Raw genomic sequence first — 24,981 nt, forward strand, 5'->3', positions numbered from 1 at the left:
AAGAAAATTGTTTATGGATGTGGTGCATATGTAATATGTGTGCACAGTTTCCTTGTTTCCTATTGTCTGAGAAATGATGGTAAAGGGCATAAAAAAATTATGCAGACAGGCTGTGTATTCCAAATTCTTCAATTTTACAGCCAATGGCTCTTCAAATGGCAACAGAACGTGATTAATTTGAATTTGTTATGTGAACACACTTACTTTACTCAGTTGTGGTATCATCATAATTTCTCCTCCTTGCTTTGTCATCCTTTAAAGTAAAGTTAACTTTTAGCTTAAACTAAACCAAATTTAATAAAAACTCATCTAGATGTTACTAGTGACATTAGATGGATTTGTAGGTTCAGCTCCGAATAATGACTTGTATGTGTGAATTTAGCACTAAAAGCATTGGCAACCTGCAATTCCCTTGCTGTTATTCGTAAACTTATTCTGAGGAGACAGAGAAGTAATCATGACACATTGCAGGTGGTTTTGGAGAGAAATGCCGATTGGTGATCTCAGCCTACTAGTATCACCCTAATTCCTTTGCACGGGATTTGAACTTGTTTCCCCAGGTGATAGGCTTATGCAGTAATGTTCTGTACCATAAAGCCCTCTGATCCTCCAGGTAGTCCCAAAATTTCACTTTAAAGGACATTGGCAAGTAACTTGATCCCTAAACGTTACCTTTTTTACCCTCTTTTTTTATATGTAATATTTTAAAACCTTCTATGGGAAGTGTTGCTGGATTCCCCCTGCTCCCTATTAATATGATGACTAGAATCCAGAGCCTCTGTTAAAACATTAAGAAATGAAAGGGAAAAATAATAGCTCATATTTTATGTGTTTGTACTACTGAGCCAAGAACAATTGTGTGTACCCTCTTATGGCATTGCAGCGGACGTTAATTAACAACCATATTCCCAGAGCTGCACTAAGGACATTAGGGATGCTAGTATCAGAGAACTAAACAAATTATTAACTTGTTTTCCAGCCTGTGCTGCCACAGTGGAATGTGGAGTTGGTACTCTGAAATGCCTTGTGTAGATAATGTACCTGGTATGAGGGGCAGCACAGGAGATGAGAGTAGTGAAGCAGTCAATTTTAAACTTCTTCAGAAATGTAAGTAAATACATGTATGCACACAGACCTGGTCAAAATTGGTAGGCACACTATTTTCAGACATTTAAAGACCCAGTAATTTAGGACCAAAATTTATTTTGATTTTGCTTTCAAAAATATATATATTGTAAATAGGGTTGGACATTTGAATGGTACAAAAATGATGGGTCAAATACTGTCAAGATAATGTCAAAAGTGGTCAAATATTTTAAAGCACACTACTTTATTGGAACAGTAACAAAGAACATTAAGACTTTATGGTCTCCAGTAGTCTTAGCCATAAATACTTGCATCTAATTACAAAAACCAAGTCACTTAACTGAGTTATTTTAACTCGGAAAAATATAAAACATGATGAAGTTCTTTAAAATGAAAGTTTTTTTTAACAATGTTAGCATTTAAATGTGAATGTTATTCAAGACTGATAGAAAAGAAAAAGGAAATAGACGAGAAATCAAACAAACACCTAGCAATTATGAAAGATTAAAGTCTATTTTTTAAATCCACCAATGCTAGGTAGGCAACAAGCTAACTCTTCAAGCAGCTAACTCTTCAAGCAGTGCATCCATAGGTGCTGGAACTAGGGGTGTTGGCAGCAGCGTATTATCGTCTAGGCTAACAAGGCCTAGGCCTAGGCCGGCAAATTTGCAGGGTCGCAAATTGGCTCACGCTCCCTCCTGAACTCTGCCCCTTCCCCAAATACCTGGCCCGTCTCCTCCCCCAAGTGCGCCACGCTTCCCTCCTTCCACCTTTTTCCCAGGCTTGCTGCGTGAAAACACTGGGAGGGAGGGAGAAGCGAGTCGCGGCACTCAGAGGAGGCGGAGTAGAGGTGAGCTGGGGCCTGCAGGCACGGGGAGTAACCAGGGGAGGCAGGGAACTGCTCCCTGCCCCAGCTCATCTCCGTTCCACCGCTGCCATCCCCCAAGTGCCACAACTTCCCTTCTCCCCTCCTCCCTCCCAGGTTTGCCATGGGGAAGCGGAGGTGAGCTGGCGTGCGCAGAGGGGCGGCAATTTTTTGAGGGCCTAGGGGTGGCAAATTTGTTAATCTGCCACTAGGTGTTGGGGGTGCTGCAGCACCCCTCAGTTTGAGGTGGTTTCCATTTTATACAGGGTTTACAGTTTGGTTCAATGGCTCTCAGCACCCCTACTATACCCATTGTTCCAGCACCCTTGCATGCATCTTTTCTCTTGTGGTGGGAAGAACATTGAATGACTAGGAGCCTTCCTCTCCATCCCTCATGGCCTTCAGAATTAATTTCTCTGTATAGACCGTTTAGATTGTAAGCTCTTCAGGGGAAGGAGTGTATCATTTAACTTATTTAATGTCCTCTGTAAACTTCCATGTATATTTATACCTAGTATACAAATGAAGTTACACATACCTACATACATTGTTCGTTCAAACATTTTCCAGTCAATCAAGATGCTCAACCTTCAGTTAGTGCACCTTTTTCCCAACACGTGGCATTAGCATGTAGCAAAGTGAGTGATTAAGACATTGATGTGGGCTTGGTAACAGATGGCACCATTGTGCAACCAGAAAGGTAGGCTGCAGCCTACAACAGGGCATTCTTGCTGGAATATTTGACTGTGGTCAAATAATTGGCATTACTTGACTGGTCAATTGACTGGCTTTCCAAGCCTAATTTTAAAAGCAAAACCTACATTTTGGCACTAGACTGTTTATCTCTTTAAAGTCTGAAGACAGCGTCTCTACTGATTTTGTGCGTGTTTAATGGAGAATGGATCTCTTGATTGCCTGTTCTGTTCATTCCCTCTGGGGCACCTGGCATTTACCACTGTCGGAAGATAGGATACTGGGGTAGACAGACCTTTGGTCTGACACAGTATGGCTGTTTTTATGTTCTTATAGTCTCCCAATATTAATAGAATTATAGAGTGATTAATAGAATGAAAAGAGATTTTTGTCTAGATTTAAAAATTTCCTATAGTGTTTGCAACCCAGAAATTTCAGCATTATGCTAATACATGATATGAACCAGAAAGTAAAACTTGGTGTGAACAAGTAAAATGGGCTGGTCTATTTTTTTTTTTAAATGTCCAGGCTGAATTTGATGCAGTAACTAAGTGGAATAAGAGGTGGAAAGGAATTAAAATTATGAAATGAATTCAGTTTTCATCACCTAGTAACATGAGTTAGGAATTCTCAGAGTTCTGTTATGTTTTTTGTTTTGTTGTAAATGAATTGTGTGACTTCTAATGTATCAGACCTTTCTATCTACAAAGTAAGTGTCTTTTTAAAAATATGTTGATTGTTAAGTTTAAGAGATCTTAAAAGTATGGAAGAGTTGCTTGAATGTTTCCAGATACACCAGTGACCCCCAGTATGATGGTTATCAGGGAGGCAATGTCTCAATAATACAGTATTGTAGATGTAGCTGTCCTGAATCATTCCTAAAGCTTCCATTCATGTTCACGCTGAGCATCCATACAATCTGACCCACCCTTGGCAGTAGCCGGACTCAATATAATTACCCTGCAGCTGGCAAGGCAGGAAGCCTCTAATACCACTCCAATTTAGCTGCTACGGAAAGGGGGCTAAGTGGGGATAATACTGCAACCTAATCTTGGAAGCTGAGCGCGTCACCTGAGCTTCTAACTAACTGCTGCCTTAAGGAGAGTGAGAGTAAGAGCACTTGAAGTTTGCTCGAAACCTGGAACTTCGAATAATGACAATACACAGATTGCTATCCATTAGACCAGGGGTCGGCAACCTTTCAGAAGTGGTGTGCCGAGTCTTCATTTATTCACTCTAATTTAAGGTTTCACGTTCCAGTAATACATTTTAATGTTTTTAGAAGGTCTCTTTCTGTAATATAACTAAACTATTGTATGTAAAGTAAATAAGATTTTTAAAATGTTTCAGAAGCTTCATTTAAAATAAAACGAAGAGGCCCCTTGGACCAGTGGCCAGGACCCGGGCAATGTGAGTGCCACTGAAAATCAGCTCGCATGCCGCCTTCGGCACACGTGCGATAGGTTGCCTACCCCTGCATTAGACCACGCCATTTCCACATGCCAAGAGAACAGTCTTAGAGCTCTTTCACTAATGTTTGACTGAGACAGACTATGCTTGTGGGATGTTATATGTAAATAATGATTTCTAATAGAGTAAAGCTATTAATACAAAAAAGGAAGGGATTTTTGAAAAGCACACTGCCAGTAATTAAAGAGAAGGGGCTGTCTGCAAAGTATTGTCGCTTAATCTAGACAGATCTATGTCTGTAAATACATGGGCAGTAAATACCTGAGATGTAGTGTAATGTATATTAAGATCTTTCCTGGGAAAGGAGCATTATGTCATGGTTCTGCAATACTACTAAAGCAATATTTAGTTCCATTCCCTTCTCCCACAACAACCCCTGTTTTTAACATTTTCTGTAAGCAGTGACTCACTTTTAATCATGTGTAAGGGATATAAAAAGTAGGTCCAATATTTTTTTAAAAATGTTTGAATAATAGATCTTGGGCACGTGTGCATGTTGAACAGCTGCTGTTAATTTGCTGTCTATGGTATAGCCACAAGCTATAAAGAAAGAATAGAAGATTCATATTACTTAACACGTATATGCTCAAAAGTGTTTTCAGACAGAGCTGATGGCCAGCAGAGCTTTGAAGGATTATCTTTTTTGAGACTAGTGGCTTTTCCCAGTAAAGTGACCAAATATTTTTTGTTTATGATTTCCAGCTGTCCCATTTCCTCCAAGCCACCGGCTCACAGCTAAGGAAGTGTTTGATAATGATGGAAAACCCCGTGTGGATATCTTAAAGGCACACCTTATGAAGGAGGGGAGGCTGGAAGAAAGTGTTGCTTTGAGAATAGTAACAGAGGGTGCTTCAATTCTCCGTCAGGAAAAAAACTTGCTGGACATAGATGCCCCAGTCACAGGTAAGTGCCAATTTTAAATTGGAACATGCAAACACATGCAATCAGGTATATACTGCTCCCCTGAAAGTTGGGTGAAAGTTTCCTACTCCACTGACTGCTCTCAGTACTTAACTCTCCATCTCTGAATCCACTGCCACAGTGGGCCTGATCCTAAGAGTTGCTGAGATCCTTAACTTCCACGGATATTAGAGGAAAGGACCTTATGGGCTGAAAACTTTTGTTTCTAAAATATGGGGAGTTCTCTAGACTAAAATGTAATATTAAAAGTGTGTTCTAAACCTCATAAAAGATTATAACTGCCTATTTTAACAGATGTTAATTCCATACGTTTACAGATGGCCTTCACTACAGTAGCACCATTCAAACTTAGTCAGTCTTGCTCTGAAGGAACAATGATGCTGTCGTGAAAGGAAACTTCATTATAAGCGTTCAGAGCAATAACAAATGAGCAAAAAGAAAAAGGTGGAAGTACTTCAGCATATTATTTGTCTAGGGAATGAATGAATTGTTCTGATTAAAGAACCCATTTTGCCCTTGGCTATCAAACATTTCCACTCACTCATTAATTCTCAGGAAATGCCTTTTGCCTTGATCTTCCTTCTCTAATTGTCTCCCACTTCTGACTGCATTCTGTGCATAGGAATGTATTTGCTTGTTTTAATGCTCTTTTAGTATTTTTATTATTTTTAAAATTATTATTATTATTATTATTGCAAACAAACAGTTGCTGTTGCGAGAAGTTGATGAGTCTTTGGCAGGAAAACTGATTGATTTATGGCTTAGAGAGTTAGTTGCAGGGTTAAACATTACTTCTCTTGGTTGCTTTTCTGTTTCTGGTAAAGCTGAGCCAGAATAGAAGGAAGAGTTGCTTTAGTCAAGGAAGAAAGAAGAGCACCAAGACCCATAATTAGCATTGGTGTTGTCCACCAGATACTGTGTGAACTCAGCAAGTCCTTAATAGTTTCGTCATTTTCAGAAGAGCTACTTCTGAAACCAGTAACATGAGGCGGGACATTTAAGCATCAAATGTAGCATAATTTATTAAATTCAGTTTTCTGAAATGTCATCAAAACATGGAACCCTAGATAAGTCTCCATATTTTGTTACTTGAGACAGTGAGTCAATCATATGTTTTCTTACTCGCCTGGGAGGAAATATGCCTCGTGTAGCTCCATAGGTGAACCCATTGCCTGATTGAGGGGAGTCTTAGAGTCTGTAGGCTTTCCCTGCAAAAGAGGACAGGGGCTGTGCAGTAGAATAAATGGAGGAAGACAAGTTCTACAGGGATGCAGGACTCTCTCTTGAATTAGGGTGTCGGGAATTAGGGGATGCTACCTCTTCCTTCACCATATTTGGATCTTTCAGAGAGGTTGTAGTGTGTGTCGAGGAGTGGTTCTATGTGATTCATGTGATCATCTCCTTTTCCATTCACCACTAACTCCAAGACAGACAGTCTTACTTATCTTTTTTGTTAATTATTCTGAGTACCAGTAATTTAGCGATGTTTTCTCCCTCATCCCAGATTAATTCCTGGAGGCCTCTGCCCATTTTACTCTTGTTCTCTCTCATCTGAGTTTACATCTCTTTTGACCATCATTCAAATTTATTCTCTTCTGGCAATAGATTGCAGTATTACTGTATTTCCTCAGTTTGGCTAATGGCCGTTTACCTGAAAGCTGACATGGTGAAGCTTGTATCCTGAAGCCTGCTACTGAGGTAATTCGATAGTTCATATGCTTTGTGAACAAACCCAACCTGTAAACTGAGAGCTGGAATAGCAGAACTAATCACTAACAGAAAGACCTAAATCTGGAAAAGAGGAAAAGAAAACCTTGTGTGATGCGTATTCTGTTCAGTAAAAACAAAGTGCACAGCACTTTTCAAAAACAACAGAAGAGCAACAGATTGCATGAAGAAAATACATGGTAGTCAAGCATGTGTGGAAGTATATGGAATACCAGAAACAACTCAAAAAATTCTGTTCTAGGAGTGAAGGGGTTTCCAGAGACTAATTTGAGGGGAAGAGGAATAACAAGAAAAACACAAACCAGTAACCTAAAATAGAGGAGAGGAGGAAAGAACATTTTAACATGAAATAAAAAGCTAAGTGCAAACTGTTGCATTCAAGATTCACAACTGGAGATCGTTGGACACCTGTCAGAAGAGTTTGATCGCTTCTTGAAGACATATTCACTTTTTAGGGAACTTTATATCTGGTTCTAGATATGACAGTTGGTAAAAAGTGAAACAGATTACATCTATGATATTGAGTTTAAGAAAATCATGGATTAATACAAAAACACTTGCACAGCCATATGCTTAACAAAAGTAAGAAAGTCAAAACATCAAGAAAAATATTTCAGACTTAATTTTGGGCGGCAAAATATGTACCCTCAGGAAAGGATTATACTAGGTACATTTGTATATAAAACCAAATGTGAGATGGTTGGTATTCTGGGTTTTGGTTTTAAAAAAACCCCCATATTTACTTGCATAACAAAACATTTAATATGCAATGAAAGAACGTTATTTTGTGTTTACATATTAATTGATTCTTGTTTGGTTTGGCTGGAAGCAGTAATATGATGTCATTTTGCATTTCATTTTTTAACGATGCATATGGTATCAGTCTTTTTTAGTATAAAAATTAGATTTTGAGTGGGTGCAAAAATATATCACTATTAATAGCTACTGGTCCAAACAGTTAAGTAATTTCACTTTGTTATTCATAGTGAAGTATTACTATCAAGCCCGTTAGCGAAATATAATTATAACTACTCTAGGCTGGCAAATTATAAGGAAAAACTTCCACTTGAGGACAGAGCCCAATTTCAGTCCTTCATTAAAAAAGTCATATTAGTGGGAAAACATCCCTACAGGCTGCAGTGGATGCAGTGGGCACAGCATTTAGAGGACTTGCCATGGATATATTTATGAGGTATAAGTCTTTACTTTGTTCTTTGGGGTTCCCCTGGGAGGTGCAGAATACCATAAATGCCTTAGCATTCAGTGGGTCAAACTTATTTAATGTAAGAACTGATAAGTCTCTACACCCGTTGAAAGATTCTTGACTGACCCTTTGCTTCCTGAGAATTTACACCCAGGCCCCAAAGAGAGAACACCACAGGCAAGTGTATAGGCCAAGACCACTCTCACACACACACTCTTCCAGTTGAGCCTCTGCACAAGCAACAAGAGTTCAGAGACCTACTACCATAACCTCTACCAGTTCCCTCTCACCCTCCTACTTTTGATGCCTCAGTCAAGAACCACCTACCTTATATTAATGCCAACCACTTCTGGTTCCTCTTGGGGACAACTCTCATGAGGAGATTATTCACCAGGAGCCAGATTCTCTTCTCCAATGAGGGGCAGTAGAATGAGTGGTAAGGGAGGAGAGAGTTCTGTTCCCCTTGCGTCTTAGTCCGAAAAAAAGACAGAGGGTGGAGCCCCATTTCGGACATATGACAACTAAATAGCTTTATTCGAAAGTCAAAATTAGGATGGTTATGCTAGCGTCAATAATCCCCTTCCCACAAGAGTGAATGTGGTTCATGGCTCTTGAAGGATGCCTATTTTCATGTAGATGTTCATCCATCCCACAGAAAGTTTCTTTGATTCCTGGTAGGTCAGGATCACTACCAGTTCAGCGTCCTTCTCTTTGGATGAGCAACAGCACACAGGGTATTCACAAAGGTTTTCTCTGTGGTGGCAGCCCAAATGAGATGTGACAGCTACACAGTCTTCCCAGATTTGGACGACTGGCTCCTCACAGGTTGCTCCAACCAAGAGGTCTGGTCGGCAACTTTTTCCCTGCTTCCTCTTCTAGCAGTGCTTGGTGTCCGTGTGAACAAAAAAAAAGTTCATTTTGACCACCATTTAGAGGCTAAACTTTAATGGAGTGACACTGGACTCAATTTCAGCAAGATTGCCACAGAAGGACTGCAGTTAACGAGGTCGTTGATAACACAAGTTACTCACAGACACAGACTATGATCAAAGTATGCCTTTCTCTACTAGACCACCTGGTCTTGTGTACTTATGTGGCATTATTTGCCAGACTTCATTTACACTGCCTTATAGGCTGGCTTTGGTCTGTCTACCCACCAGACAATGACCATCTGAACTTTACTGTGATTGTTCCTGCCAGGCTTATTGCCTCTCTCTTCACCTGGTGGTCGAACCTGGAATGAGTTTGAGTGGGAGTCCCCTTCAACACTCCCACCGCCAGTGGCATCACAGTAATAGATGCGTCTCTTCGGGGATGAGGCACTCACCTGTATGGCCACATGCTCAGGGCACTTGGATCTCACAGGAGTCCAGACTATACATCAGCCTGCTGGAACTGAGATCATTCTGGCTTAAAGGGCCTTTTCCCCACTCATGCATTGACTCCAGAGCCAAATAATGTGGGACAACATCACCACAGCTTGTATATAAACAAGCAAGGTGGAGCAAGATCACTTCCCTTCTGCCAGGAGGCAGCCAGGCTTTGGAATTGGGCCATCAGAATCCATACAGTTGTCCAAGCCACTTACTTACCAGGTATTCAGAATTCTCTAGTGAACAACCTAAGCAGGCACTTCTCTACATGAGCGGGAAATACACAGCAGTGTCCTGAGTGAAATACCCACTTGGTGGGGAACACCCCAATAGGATCATGCCATGTCCCAAACGAACAAGAAACTACCCCAGTGCTGCTCCCGAGCAGCTATGGCCCATGACTCCCAGGGTGATGCTCTCCTGTTATCATGGACAGACCAACACAGATATGCCTTTTTGCCCATCCCCTTGCTACCACAGGTCTTGAGAAAGATCTGTTATGACAGGGCCAGAATAATTTTCATGGCACCCACCTGGCACAGACATTTTGATTCCCAGAACTTGTGAGAATATCAACCTGTCCTTCTATCAGGATCTGTCCCTACCTGGATCTTGTAAGTCAAGAAGATAGCAAAATCAGACACCCTATTCCAGACCCACTTTATCTCACAGCCTAGTGTTTGGATGTGCGTCAGATCTAGAATGGTTGTTTGGAAGCCATTCTTACTCAGAGTAGAAAAGTTTCAACTAGGAACTGCTACCTAGCTAAATGGAGACTTTTCCCTACATGGACACAGCTTTTTCTCAGACTCTGCAGATATCCCAGTCATTTTAGATTATTTCCTATCATTGAAGAAGTTGGATCTCTCAATTTGCTCATTGTGGGTCCATCTCACAGCAGTCAGTGCCTTCCTTCCTCCAGTACACGGGCCTTCCGTTTTACTTGCCCAACACAAGTTAGGCCATGACTAGGCCCTGCAGAAATCTTTCTGCCTGTGGTCAAGCCCACACCTCCATAGAACTTCAATTTTGTGCTGTCATTATTTACCAGACCACCATTTGAATCTTTGACCACATGCTCTATATTCCACATTTTTAGTTGCCATTACTTTGGCCAGAATGGTGAGCAAGATGGGAGGATCCACTGTGAACCATTTTTCACAAGGAGTTCTCCTTTTGCCTTTATCCTAAGTTCCTCCCTGTGACAAGGGACACTTTCCTCTTGAGTGCCTCCTATTGGCTGGGTGTGGTGCTGCAATCTTTTTTTCCCCTGCTCCTGTGGGTTGCCAGCCTCGCTAGGTAGGTCTTCAGTGGCTTGGGTGTCTAGCTAAGTCATACAGTCAAAACTGAATGAACCCCTTCCAGGGGGTAGCAGAGAGATTAACCAAACTCACTGGGGTCTTCAGCTCTGTCTCCAAGCCCTTTGAGTCTAGCCTCTTTCTCAGGCTTTTAGTAGAAGTCCAGCCAGAATTGTCGGTCTGCCCTCACCAGAGTCTTTAGATCTTCTCTAGGTATTTTAAATCTAGCCCCTTTTCTTGGGCTTTTTAAACTTTCCAGATTTTAGGCGTCTCGAGTATTGCCTGGTGGGGGAGCCTAGCCCACCCACTACTCCAGATCCCAATCCAGGGACGCTATACACAGCTGCAATGTACTGCTGTCTTCAATTCACTGCTGCTATCCCTGGGCCTTTTCCCATGTACTCCCTTTCCTTTCACCTGTTACCTTAGGGTTACGTTTGTCAGGTCCTCTTATTCCCAGGACCAATATAACTTTCCCAAAATAATTCCTAGAGCATATCCTTAAATAAATAAATAAATAAAATCCAACCTTGACTTTAAAATTGCCAGTGAAGAAGAATCTGCATGATGCTTGGTAAAGTGTTCCAAGATGTCTCCCTAGTCCTTACCCCAGAGGGATCTTAAGAGTAGAGCAGGTTTAGGGAACTGGGAGCTGATAAAATGATTATTTGCCCTATCTAAATATCTTCAGTCCTAGTGGAGATAGCTTTAACTGAGGCTCTATCCAACACTCAAAGCTTTCTGGAATGCCAGGCTCCAGCAGCTTCATTTGAAGAGATCTGAGCATGTAATGGAGGAAACTTACTGTAAAGTTTTAAATGAAAGAGGAACGACTGTTTGATCAGCTGTGTAGTGCCATTCTCTGGCCAGTCCTTCATGCTAGTCTTCTTTACAAGACTCCAGCCCTGATTTTGCAGCTCCCATATTTACATACATTAAAAAAAAAAAACTTAGATTACGGTGACTTAAGCATATATCCTTTACAGCAATATGAATACTTAAAGCAAGGAAATTCTAAGTTAAGGCAAAATTCACACCCAATAAAAGACAATCTACTATAATCTTGATACTCAACCACCCCAGCATACTATTATCTTTCTCAAATAAACCTGCTTTCAGTTCAGAACACAGCAGAGCCCTGCTTCTTCTCTGGGGAATCTGGGTGCTACTGCAGTACAAAAAAATAAATACTGTCCTTGTCAGTGGCCATATCAAAGACAGTGTAACTTACACCACAGCTATCGTAACTCTGATGTGGTCATTTGTTACTCATTCGTGGATCATATTATGAATATGCATGTGAAACGGTGTCTGTAGAGATGTGAATAAAGAGATGTGGGCCTGATTTGCCTCTCACTTAGTAACTCCTTAACTTCAGTGGAATTAAATCTGACTTAAACTGCTAGAAGTGAGAGGAGAATCATACCCTGTAAGCTTAAAATAATTGTCATTAAAGAATGTAGGACTGAAAGACTGGTGCCCTGGCTTGTGCACTGGCATGTGATTATAAGTTCTTTGATGTATGTATGGAGGGTGATGATGTACATTTGTGCCACGAGGTAGGGGTATGATGCCTCTGCTTGCTTACACATACACGTGCTAGCTTCATTGAGCTAGCGTGAGCATAAATAGTAGTGTAGCCAGGATAGTGGCAGCAGAGGCACAGGTTTCTTGTGCCAAATACATGCTCATGGGGTTCAAGCAGGTTTGTACTCAGCATGGCTAAGCCAAGCCACCTCTGCCACCACTGCAGCTGTCCTACTCTTGATGAAAGCTAGCGCGAGTATATGTACGTGCGCACGGAGAAGCACACTCCTAGCTCAAGGACCAGACGTAGCCTGAGTGTGGTAGAAATAATATTAGTGCCTTGGTTTGATTGAGTACCATGATAATGTGGAAATGTTGCCTTTTAACTCATGATTTCTTTGTTCTTTAGTGTTTGTACTGCTGCAAGAAAATACACTTGAGCTATCTAAATTAATTTGTGTGTATATAAAACTTGAAACCCAAAGTGGCATTCAAAAATCTCTTCTGCTTATAGAATCACACAAACTGGAGATGAAAAAGCCCTCTCCTATTGCCAGCAAAGGATTATTCTTTGCTATTTTAGGCATTCTAGTCTCAAATGGCTTTTGCTGAGGCTTCTAGCAGTTCCTTTGGGAGATTATTCCATGGGCTAATAGATCCTACTGTGTAATTGTTTCCTGATGTTCCACCTGTTTTCCCCCCATTGCTCTATTTAATTTCATTGCTTGCATAAAAATAACTGATATCAACAGGCTACCAGAGCCACATGAGGTTAGAACTTTGACAGAATCAAGAATTGCTAAACTGATCAATGCTAAGGCAAGTTGTTAAAAGCATTCATGCAAACATCATGGTAAAAGCCAATAAAATTGCAAATTATCTTGAAAGGTAGCACACACTGAAACTTTTGTTCCAGCTGGGAACCAAGCAAAGCAAGCTCCTTCTCTGCTTTTTTGAATATGAAACAGGTATTGACTAATATAGAGCTATAATGTGGAAATTAAGCAGCATTGCTTACTAGGAAGCTCCAGGCAATGCATAATTTATTCCTATTAGTGAGGCATCAGTAGTGACTCCATAGTTTAAATCTGAATTAACTTTTTATTTAAAGCAGGATTCAAACTTCTCTATTTCACACTTCAATAATTGATTTTATACTCCTGCTGTACAACAGTTATTGTTGAGGAGACAGGTAAATGTCCAGAACACTTTGGTGGATAAAATACTTACTAACATCCAGGAAAGAAGGTCTAATTCCAAACTTTATGTGGTGTGTTTGGAGTATTTTTTCCTCACAATTGTTAAATAACCACAGTCTTAACAAATTTCAGTCACTTCAGTAATAGCATCAAATCTCAGACACTACTCCACTTTTGAAACCTAAAAATTAACCCAAAGAAAAATTATTCCCCCTATTTTCCATAGCATAGCTTATCATCAGGGCTTGTCTGAATGGGAAAGTGTTAACTATGATACCAGTATAACTTCCCATATCAACATTTATTCTAGTATAAAGATGACTGATTTTCACTTTAGCTTAAACCTCTTCCCAGGTGACATAAGTTAAACCAAAAAAGGCCCCTTCATACTGGAGAAAGCCTATCTACACAGCAAAACTATATCAGTTTAAGTTCACACCGTAGCTTACATTGGATAATTTTCCTGGGTAGACGAGCCCTAGGGTGACCAGACAGCAAGTGTGAAAAATCAGGACGGGAGTGGGGGGGGAATAGGAACCTATATAAGAAAAAGACCCAAAAATCGGGACTGTCCCGATAAAATTGGGACATCTGGTCACCCTAATCAAGCCCCAAGATGGATCTGTCACAGTCCAACCAATTTTCGTTCACTTAAAGCATACAGCCACCTATGGTGTGTACACCTGTTTCCCTAAAATCACTCCAATGCACAACTTTAACTCTGACCTCAGCAAGAGAAATGTTACCAACAGACAAACTTTTACTCGAAAAATATCTTCTCTGTATCTTTTAGACACCAGAATTCAGAGTTAAGGTTTTACATTTGACTCTGACTGTACAGCTATGTAAATAATAAGTAATTATCAGAGTGTATATACTTGTATGTTGGAGGAAGGAGAGGAGAGGGAGTGAATGAAGAGCATCATACTGTATCTGCTCTGCTTTTACAACCTGTGATACCTAATGATATTGCATTGATTATAGCTACCTGCTCGTTACTGTATAGTAAAGAAGCTGAATTCCATGGCCCTTTTAAGAGTAGCTGGCAATTTAATAGATTGTATGAAGATATAAGGATGTGCCACAAAGTGGCAAAACACCAACATAAAAGTAAACCTAAAACATCTCAATATATAGCGCAGTCTCTAACAAATTTTCTAATCGCTCCTCACTAGTTCAGTATTCTCTTTCCCTCCAAATAGAGAGCCTTGAAATTAATGACTGTTAATGACTTAACAGGTGAAGTGAACTAGGCTGAATATGCCATACAAAATATTTGGGTAGCTGATCAGGACTGGTGCTGCTGTTTCTGTTTTTCATGCATTACTGAAATGTCATAATACATGGTTACTGAATCATTTGTGGCTGGTTAAAGATTATGGCTTCCAAAGGAGGTGAAGTTAGAAAACAGCATGTGTTTAATTTTTGTTTTTGGTCCATCTCTTCTCCAAGCACTTCTGTCTGTTCCAGATATGGATTGAAATGCATCTGCCTAGATCCTCAGTAGGACAAAGTGATTGTGTCTCTTAGCTTAATTGAGACTGCTTCAGATACTGGTTTCTTCAGCATCTGACATTCTGGCAAAGCTGACGTTTTCTAGTAGCAGCTGCTTAAATCAGTCAGAATGCCAAGACAGTGGATGCTGCAGCCTGTATTCTTTACAACTACTCCGCTTGTTATTCCTTACAAACAATCCATTTCCTTTGGTGTGAAAATCATGTAGCTGTATAAAGTGAAGTGAAATGACTGGCCCTCTGTTACACAGTCCTGGTGTAGCTCCTCTCGCTGGACTCTCACCAGACTGTGTCCCACCCCACTGGGACCATGTGTTGTTTAAGCTTCCTTTGATCTGAGTAAGCTGCATTTTATAACCTGTGCCTAAGAGACCAAGCTAGGTTGGTTACACTTCATAGAAATAGGACCCTGCAGCCAAGTTGCCCTAGGTCCCCAGGACCAGTGCTGACCCCTTGTCATAAACAGATTGTTAACGGTTAATGTCTCTTGTACCTGTAAAGGGTTACAAGCAGGGAACTGGACACCTGACCAGAAGACCAATCAGAAGACAAGATACTTTTAAATTTGGACGGAGGGAAGCTTTTGTGTGTGTTTTGTCCGTTGTGTGTTGTTTTCGCGGAGGGTCTGAGAGAGATCAGACATTACTACAGGCTCTCTAAGTTTCTTTTCTAATAGTAAGTAAAAACAGGCAGTTTAGGTTTTTTGATTGTTTCACTCTATTTGCAACTTTGGATCTGGCTGGTTAACTTTTATATGTGTAGTTGCTGGGAATATTTTGATTTGTATTGGTACTGGGGGGAGTCTCTTTCTGGTGTCTGTAAACGATAGGACCCTGTAATATTTACATCTTGAAGTTACAGAGATAATTCTTTTCTTTTCCTTTCTTTTATTAAAAGATTTCTTTTTAGAGAACCTGCTTGATTTTGTTTTGTTTCCCTTGTTTTAGTCCAGGGGATTGGGATTACTCATCAGGACGGGTGGGGGGGGGGGAGACAGGAGGGGGAGAGATAGAATCTGTCTTTGTTTTCCTTGAATCTGTTTGCCTCTTTGTGGAAGGGAAGGGAGATGCTTCTCTGTATGGTGATTTAAAAGGTTGGATCAGTATCTCTCAGGATAGCCCAGGGAGGGAAATTCTGGGAGGGGGAAAGGTGGGGGAATGGTTTATTTCTCCTTGTTTTAAGAACCCAAGGGATCTGGGTTCTTGGGGTCCCCAGGGAAGGTTGGGGAGGTCAGAGTGCCCCAAAACGCTATATTTTTGGGTGGTGGCAGGGCTATCAGATCTAAGCTGGTAATTAAGCTTAGAGGATTCAGGTGCTAGTATCTCATTTTTTTAACTCTAAGGTTCAGATCTGAGAAGGAATGCTGTGATATGGTTGGCAGCTGAGTGGGATAGATAAGAATCTAAAAGCCAGTAAGATTATTAATTTGCTTCTCTGCTAGCTGGTTATAAGCAGAGGGAAGGGGTTTATTTTTTTTAAACTGCAGCCAGAGAAATTTTTTTTTTCTTCCTTGCTCCGTTCTAGCTGTGCATAGGGAGGGCTATTAAGGTTTGACGGTCGTTTGTTAAACAAAGCAGCCTTAAGTGGTCAGCAACACACTCCAGCCAGGACACATTTGTAAATGAAAGAGAGTTTTCTTTTGCTTGTTAACTCTTTCGGGAGAGGCTAGTAAGTTAAAAAGGACTCTGTTGCTAAGCCAACAGAGAACCGGCAATTCAGGCAGTAAACACCAGAGGGCGCCTCAGCACAAGAAAGCAGGAAACATGACTTCCAGGACAAAAGTGGACGCAGAGGCACAAATCAAAGAGGCAGACCACAGGCGAGACATGGAAAAAAAACTACAAGAGATGGAGCTGAGAGAAAGAGAAAGAGAGGCAGCCTACAAAAGAGAGCAAGCAGCCAAAGATGCAGACCACCAAAGACAGCTGGAACTCCAGAGGGAGACCTACCAGCAGGCCCTGGAATTAGAAAAGGCTAAGCAACAGAACACAGCCAATCCTAACAACCTTTGGCCAATAATTGTTCCACAGCACAAGAAATTTCCCACCTACAAGGCAAGTGATGACACTGAGGCCTTAGCAAATTTTGAAAGAGCCTGCCTTGGGTACAGCATCTCTGAAGACCAGTACATGGTAGAATTGAGGCCACTGCTCAGTGGACCCTTAGCAGAGGTGGCAGCTGAAATGCCTAAGGAAAAAATGAATGATTATAAATTTTTTCAAACCAAGGCCAGATACAGAATGGGGATAACACCTGAACATGCCCATCGGCGGTTCAGAAACCAAAAATGGAAACCAGATGTGTCATTCCCCCGACATGCCTACCACATTGCAAAGAATTATGAAGCCTGGATATCAGGAACAAAGGTTAACAATATGGACGAGCTGCATCTCCTGATCCAAATGGAGCAGTTCTTAGATGGTATTCCTGAGGAAATAGAGAGGTACATCCTAGATGGGAAACCCAAAATGGTAATCGAGGCGGGGGAGATTGGAGCCAAATGGATGGAAGTGGCAGAAAAGAAAAGAGCTACTGTCAAGGGGAACGAATATCCCAGAGTGCACACGGACAATAAACCCTGCAACCGAGGGCAGCCAAAGACCCCACCTACAACCCAAGGAAAGCCACAGACGCCCTATTCTTCCACCTCACCAGTCTCCAATAACCCACCTCGACCCAGTGACCAGTCAGCTGGAAGGTGCTTTAAGTGTAATGAATTGGGACATATAAAGGCCAACTGCCCAAAAAACCCAAACCAAGTGCAGTTCATTACACCACCATCACACCAAAGATCCCCAGGCCCAGATGCCTCTCAAATACCCTTGGAGCGAAGGGAAATTTTGAGAGTGGGCGGAAAGAAGGTTACTGCGTGGAGAGACACGGGGGCACAAGTGTCAGCTGTCCGCCAATCCTTCTCGACCCCAAATTCATCAACCCAAAGTCCCAAGTGACAATTTACCCCTTCATGTCACAAGCTGTAGACTTGCCTACAGCTGAACTGCCTGTCCAGTACAAAGGCTGGTCAGGAATGTGGACTTTGGCAGTCTATGACAATTATTCCATCCCCATGCTACTGGGGGAAGACTTGGCCAACCAGGTGAAGCGGGCCAAGAGAGTGGGAATGGTTACCCGCAGCCAAACCAGGCAAGCTTCCAGACCCATTCCTGTTCCTGAGCCGTCCACAGAGGCCCCGTCTGTGTTACCAGAGACCCAGACAGAGGTAGTGGACCCGGATCCCATGCCAACAATGGAAACAGCCACAGTGCTTCCAGTCCCAGACCAAGAACTGGAAAAGAACCAGCACCAGAACCGTTGCCAGCACTGACGACAGTGCTTGCAAATCCATCTTCAACCCCAACGCCAGAGGGTGCCAGCAAGCCTGAACTGGCAGAAGCAGCAGACAACCACACCCAAGAGGCTCAGCCAGAGCCTGAAATATCCCCTGGTGCACCAGTGGAGAGCGGTTCACCAGCAATGGAAACAACCCCATCACCTACATCGCTTCCAGAGGGACCAAGCCCAAGTCCACAATCTAAGGAAGAACTGGTGTCTCCAGCTTCAAGGGAACAGGTCCAGACTGAGCAGGAAGCAGATGACAGCCTTCAGAAAGCTTGGGTGGCGGCACGGAGCACCCCTCCGTCTCTCAGCTCTTCTAACCGATCCCGGTTTGTTATAGAACCAGGACTTTTATACAAAGAGACTTTCTGGTGGACACCAGGAAGACTGGCATCTGCAAAAACAGTTGGTGGTTTCAACTAAGGACTGGGAAAAGCTCTTAAGCTTAGCCCATGATCATCCCAGTGGCCATGCTGGGGTGAACAGAACCAAAGACCGGTTGGGGAAGTCCTTCCACTGGGAGGGGATGGGCAAGGACGTTGCCAAGTATGTCCGGTCTTGTGAGGTGTGCCAAAGAGTGGGAAAGCCCCAAGACCAGGTCAAGGCCCCTCTCCAGCCACTCCCCATAATTGAGGTCCCATTTCAGCGAGTAGCTGTGGATATTCTGGGTCCTTTCCCAAAAAAAGACACCCAGAGGAAAGCAGTACGTACTGACTTTCGTGGACTTTGCTACCCGATGGCCAGAAGCAGTAGCTCTAGGCAACACCAGAGCTAAAGCTGTGTGCCTGGCCCTAACAGACATTTTTGCCAGGATAGGTTGGCCCTCTGACATCCTTACAGATTCAGGATCTAATTTCCTGGCAGGGACCATGAAAGAACTGTGGGACACTCATGGGGTGAAGCACTTGGTTGCCACTCCATACCACCATCAAACCAGTGGCCTGGTGGAAAGGTTTAATGGAACTTTGGGGGCCATGATACGTAAATTTGTCAATGAACACTCCAATGATTGAGACCTAGTGTTGCAGCAGTTGCTTTTTGCCTACAGGGCTGTACCGCATCCCAGTTTAGGGTTTTCACCATTTGAACTTGTGTATGGCCATGAGGTTAAGGGGCCATTACAGTTGGTAAAGCAGCAATGGGAGGGATTTACGCCTTCTCCAGGGACTAACATTCTGGACTTTGTAAGCAACCTACAAAACACCCTCCGACACTCTTTAGCCCTTGCTAAAGAAAACCTAAAGGATGCTCAAAGCAAAAGGCCTGGTATGACAGACATACCAGAGAGCGTTCCTTCAAGGTAGGAGACCGGGTTATGGTCTTGAAGGCGCAACAGGCCCATAAGATGGAAGCATCATGGGAAGGGCCATTCACGGTCCAAGAGCGCCTGGGAGCTGTTAACTACCTCATAGCCTTTCCCAATTCCTCCCTAAAGCCCAGAATGTACCATGTTAATTCTCTCAAGCCCTTTTATTCAAGACACTTACAGGTTTGTCAGTTTACAGTCCAGGGAGGAGATGACGCTGAGTGGCCTGACGGTGTCTACTACGAAGGGAAAAAGACGGTGGCGTGGAAGAGGTGAACCTCTCAACCACCCTGGAACGTCTGCAGCGGCAACAAATCAAGGAGCTGTGCAGTAGGTTCGCCCCATTGTTCTCAGCCACCCCAGGACGGACTGAACGGGCATACCACTCCATTGACACAGGTAATGCTCACCCAATTAGAACCCCACCCTACCGGGTGTCTCCTCACGTCCAAGCTGCTATAGAACGGGAGATCCAGAACATGCTACAGATGGATATAATCCGCTCATCTACCAGTGCATGGGCATCTCCAGTGGTTCTGGTACCCAAGCCAGATGGGGAAATACGCTTTTGCGTGGACTACCGTAAGCTAAATGCGGTAACTCGTCCAGACAACTATCCAATGCCATGCACCGATGAGCTATTGGAGAAGTTGGGACGTGCCCAATTCATATCTACAATAGACTTAACCAAGGAGTACTGGCAAGTACCGCTAGACGAACCTGCCAAGGAAAGGTCAGCATTCATCACCCATGCAGGGGTGTATGAATTTAATGTACTTCCTTTCGGGCTGCGAAATGCACCCGCCACCTTCCAGAGGCTGGTAGATGGTCTACTAGCAGAACTGGGCGAATATGCAGTTGCCTACCTTGATGATGTGGCCATCTTTTCTGACTCCTGGCCCGAACACCTAGAACACCTGGAAAAGGTCTTTGAGCGCATCAAGCAGGTCGGACTAACTGTTAAGGCCAAAAAGTGTCAAATAGGCCAAAACAGAGTGACCCACCTGGTGTCCCAGGTGGGTCAAGGAACCATAAACCTCCTACAGGCCAAGGTGGATGCTATCCAAAAGTGGCCTGTCCCAAAGTCAAAGAAACAGGTCCAATCCTTCTTAGGCTTGGCCGGGTACTACAGGCGATTTGTACCACACTACAGCCAAATTGCTGCCCCACTGACCGACCTGACCAAAAAGACCCAACCAAATGCAGTTAAGTGGACTAATGAGTGTCACAAGGCCTTTACCCAGCTTAAGGCGACACTCATGTCTGACCCTGTGCTAAGGGCCCCGGACTTTGACAAACCATTCCTAGTAACCACCGATGCTTCTGAGCGTGGTATAGGGGCACTTCTCATGCAGGAAGGACCGGATCACAACTTCCACCCTGTCGTGTTTCTCAGCAAGAAACTGTCTGAGAGGGAAAGCCACTGGTCAGTCAGTGAAAAGGAATGCTATGCCATTATATACGCCCTGGAAAAGCTACGCCCATACGTTTGGGGACGGCGGTTCCAGCTACAAACCGACCATGCTGCGCTAAAGTGGCTTCATACTGCCAAGGGGAACAACAAAAAACTGCTTCGATGGAGTTTAGCTCTCCAAGATTTTGATTGTGAAATTCAACACATTTCAGGAGCTTCTAACAAAGTAGCTGATGCACTCTCTCATGAAAGTTTCCCAGAATCCAGTAGTTAAAAAGTGTTCTTAACATGTAGAAGTCTGTTAGTTATATACTTAGTAGTATATGTAAAGGTGCATGTGTTGTATTAATCTGTTTATTTTAGAGTTCTAGGAAGAAATTGCCACCAGTGAGGTTCCCCACTGTCTGCGATTTGGGGTGCGTGTCATAAACAGATTGTTAAGGGTTAATGTCTCTTGTACCTGTAAAGGGTTACAGGCAGGGAACAGGGCACCTGACCAGAAGACCAATCAGAAGACAAGATACTTTTAAATTTGGACGGAGGGAAGCTTTTGTGTGTGTTCTTTGTCCGTTGTGTGTTCTTCTCTCAGAGGGTCTGAGAGAGACCAGACATTACTACAGGCTCTCTAAGTTTCTTTTCTAATAGTAAGTAAAAACAGGCGGTTTAGGTTTTTTGATTGTTTCACTCTATTTGCAACTGTGGATCTGGCTGGTTAACTTTTATATGTGTAGTTGCTGGGAATATTTTGATTTGTATTGGTACTGGGGGGAAAGTCTCTTTCTGGTGTCTGTAAGCTATAGGACCCTGTAATATTTACATCTTGAAGTTACAGAGATAATTCTTTTCTTTTCCTTTCTTTTATTAAAAGATTTCTTTTTAGAGAACCTGCTTGATTTTGTTTTGTTTCCCTTGTTTTAGTCCAGGGGATTGGGATTACTCACCAGGATGGGGGAGGGGGGGAGACAGGAGGGGGAGAGATAGAATCTGTCTTTGTTTTCCTTGAATCTGTTTGCCTCTTTGTGGAAGGGAAGGGAGATGCTTCTCTGTATGGTGATTTAGAGGTTGGATCAGTATCTCTCAGGATAGCCCAGGGAGGGAAATTCTGGGAGGGGGAAAGGTGGGGGAATGGTTTATTTCTCCTTGTTTTAAGAACCCAAGGGATCTGGGTTCTTGGGGTCCCCAGGGAAGGTTGGGGAGGTCAGAGTGCCCCAAAACACTATATTTTTGGGTGGTGGCAGGGCTATCAGATCTAAGCTGGTAATTAAGCTTAGAGGATTCAGGTGCTAGTATCTCATTTTCTGAACTCTAAGGTTCAGATCTGAGAAGTAATGCTGTGATACCCCCCTATTCCCCAGTAGCTTAAGCACACCCTTTCCCAGATCTTTAGCTGCGTGGGTGCTCTGCTTAACAGTTTGCCTATTCAATGGCATGTGGTCATTGAAAACAGACACACACTTTGTATGGTTTTGGGGAACCCTATCTCTTTCCTTTAGGTAGCACAAAAACACACAGATCTGGACAAAATAATATAAGACCAGTATGCAGTTCCCTGCCTTCATTTCTTCACCACTTTCGAGTGTTCTTTAGGCTTAGGTCAGTCTTCTAAGTTGGGAGTTCGTTATCTCCCCCTTCACAGGACATCTCCTCTGTATTGTGTGGTCTCTGTTTCTTTTTTCATTTGGCTGATACCATGGTTAAACAGGCCCCCTCTGCTACAAAAGAAGGCCCTTCTGCTTTTCCCACTGTCCAAGCTTCCCTTATCTCTGAGAGTCCCTTGGAGTTCTCCCCAAGTCTTTCAGGCTCTGATTTTTAAGACCGTGTGTTAACACCTGATTTCTTTGTGTTGGGGCATTTCCAACTCTCCAATCCCTAGCCCCTATCAGGGAAGTTGGAGAAAACTGGTTTTGCTTAAGATGTGGCCATCCTACCATTCCAAGATGCTCTGATTTGAATGGCAGCCATCCAAGTTTAACAGTGCTCCACTGTCCCTGATCTGGGAGATGCTTGACAGCATATGGCTGACTCCACATACACAGAGACATTCTGTGATACAGCAGTTTTATAAGATACCCAAATTGTCATAGCCTCATCCTCAAATCCAAGTTTTATTCCTAAATAATGTGACACAACGCTATACCCTTTCTGCAGTGGAGGATGAGAGATGCTCTGGTCTTAACTGGAGTGGAGAAGCCTGAAGTGGCTGAAAAAACAAACTTTCATGCACAGATACAGAATTACTATCTATGGTTTTATTCTGATATTTACAATTATGTTCATCTTTTTATTTTTAAGGTAGGAATATTTTAATCATTAATAACAGAATAATCCTTGTTAAATCTGGGCCTGGTGTTACTGAGGGTTGCTGACAGTCCAGGATTTTACAGAAATAGTAAGGAATCATCATCATTGCTGATCCCGACCCTTGGAGGAAGTTTATGGAAATATACAAAAATCCAGAAATCGAACTCATGGTGCTGCTAACATGAGAAAAAGTCTGATTTCTGACTCAGGTGTCTGCATACTCAGTCTGCACCCTGATCTTCTTCTCTCACCCTGGAATCCCTACTTTTTGTCCTTTTTGATGCATACACACACCTCAAAAAGCAATTCTTCAGCTGAGTTTAAGAAGTGTCACTGAGGTTTTACAGGCACATAGTAACCATATTAGGATGCTTATAGTACATTGCAACACCTTAATGTTTTCGTCACCATAATTCACAAAGACACTTGCTTTCTTAACTTTATACTACACATTTCATCGGACTCTGTTTTACAAAAATAAAACTAGTGAAGCAGGTACTTTCCCCATTTTGCAGTACAGAATAGGTAAATAACTTGCCCATGGCAGCACAATAAATTAATGGCAGAACTGAGACTAGAACATGGAAGTACTAATTCCAATGCCGGAGTTTCCTTCCCTAAAATAATTATTATACTCATAGGCACATAGTACTCTTAAGAATGTGGCAAGGTGCTTCGTTTGTACCATTTGTGTCCTAGCAAGCATTGCCTAATTATTCCTCCTGGATTCACATACACTCAGCTCTATGCCTGGTCATGTTACGTTGGTAGTGCTGAAAAAAATCCATGACACTGGTGTCCTGGAAATCTAGTCACCTAAATTCTGTCCTCTCTGGTTTTGAATGGAAGAATTGTTTAAATGGACATGAAACAGAAGGAACAAAAATCACCCCTGTTCAGATTCCTACAGCACAATCTTATTTGTAGATATAGAGCTGTTCCAGAAAGATTGAAATGTAGCAATTGGCAAACAACAACAAAAAAGGAAATGCAAAGAAGAAAGGCCCTATTTTGTATAAAACTTGTGCAGATACAATTCATGTTCTGTAGAGCCTGAGTCCATCGCTAGATCATCCAATGTAAATACATAATGAATCCAGGAGCAAGCTTTGGAAAAAGCAGCAATATTGCTGATCTCATGAAGGGACACATACAGTTCTAATCTTGGGTTTTTCCTGAACAGACACTGCCAATTGTTTTAACGTGTGTAGTGGTACTTCAGAGAGTAGAGTCTTTTTATTTTTTGGACACTCTTGTTTTGCTGTTTGCTGTAGCAAAGCACTGGGAGAAATAGAAAAGGAAAAAAAATCTGTCAGGGAAAGAAAGAGGGAAAGTGGAACAAAGGAGAAAAAGTAAAGAAACAAATGCACAGACAAAGTGTGTTACATTTCTGGTAGTCACTGTCATTTTTAGAGTACCTGCACCTGCATTCCTCCTCCATAGTCCCTTGAGGGCACCCATTAAAAGTTCCCAGTTCCCAGCCATCACTTCTCCTGGGCAGAGATCTGTGGGCTTGTCTACACAGGCAATGCTAAAGCGCTACCGCTGCAGCGCTTTAATGAGGTTTGTGTGGTCATGGCAGAGCGCTGGAAGAGCTCTCCCAGCGCTCTGAAAACACCACCCCCACCAGGGGTGTAGCTACCAGTGTGGCTCGCAGACTGGTACACTGGCACTTTACAGCGCTGAAACATGCTGTGCTAACGAGGGTGTTTCTTCACACCCCTGAGTGAGAAAGTTGCAGTGCTG

At 42.6% G+C, this 24,981-nt stretch overlaps 1 protein-coding gene across 2 annotated transcripts in view; it reads left to right on the forward strand.

The window, feature by feature from the left end:
* The window catches only part of PPP3CA (protein phosphatase 3 catalytic subunit alpha), a 332,320-nt gene that overhangs the window by 129,348 nt on the left and 177,991 nt on the right, over positions 1-24,981 (forward strand). For both annotated transcript variants that reach the window (XM_050944451.1, XM_050944452.1), the window contains exon 2: positions 4,817-5,017. In XM_050944451.1, coding sequence (XP_050800408.1) covers positions 4,817-5,017 — 201 coding nt within the window. The remainder of the gene's footprint in view (positions 1-4,816; positions 5,018-24,981) is intronic.

The sequence above is a fragment of the Gopherus flavomarginatus genome, chromosome 3 (genome assembly GCF_025201925.1).
Source record: "Gopherus flavomarginatus isolate rGopFla2 chromosome 3, rGopFla2.mat.asm, whole genome shotgun sequence".
In the NCBI taxonomy this organism is placed as follows: domain Eukaryota; kingdom Metazoa; phylum Chordata; order Testudines; family Testudinidae; genus Gopherus; species Gopherus flavomarginatus.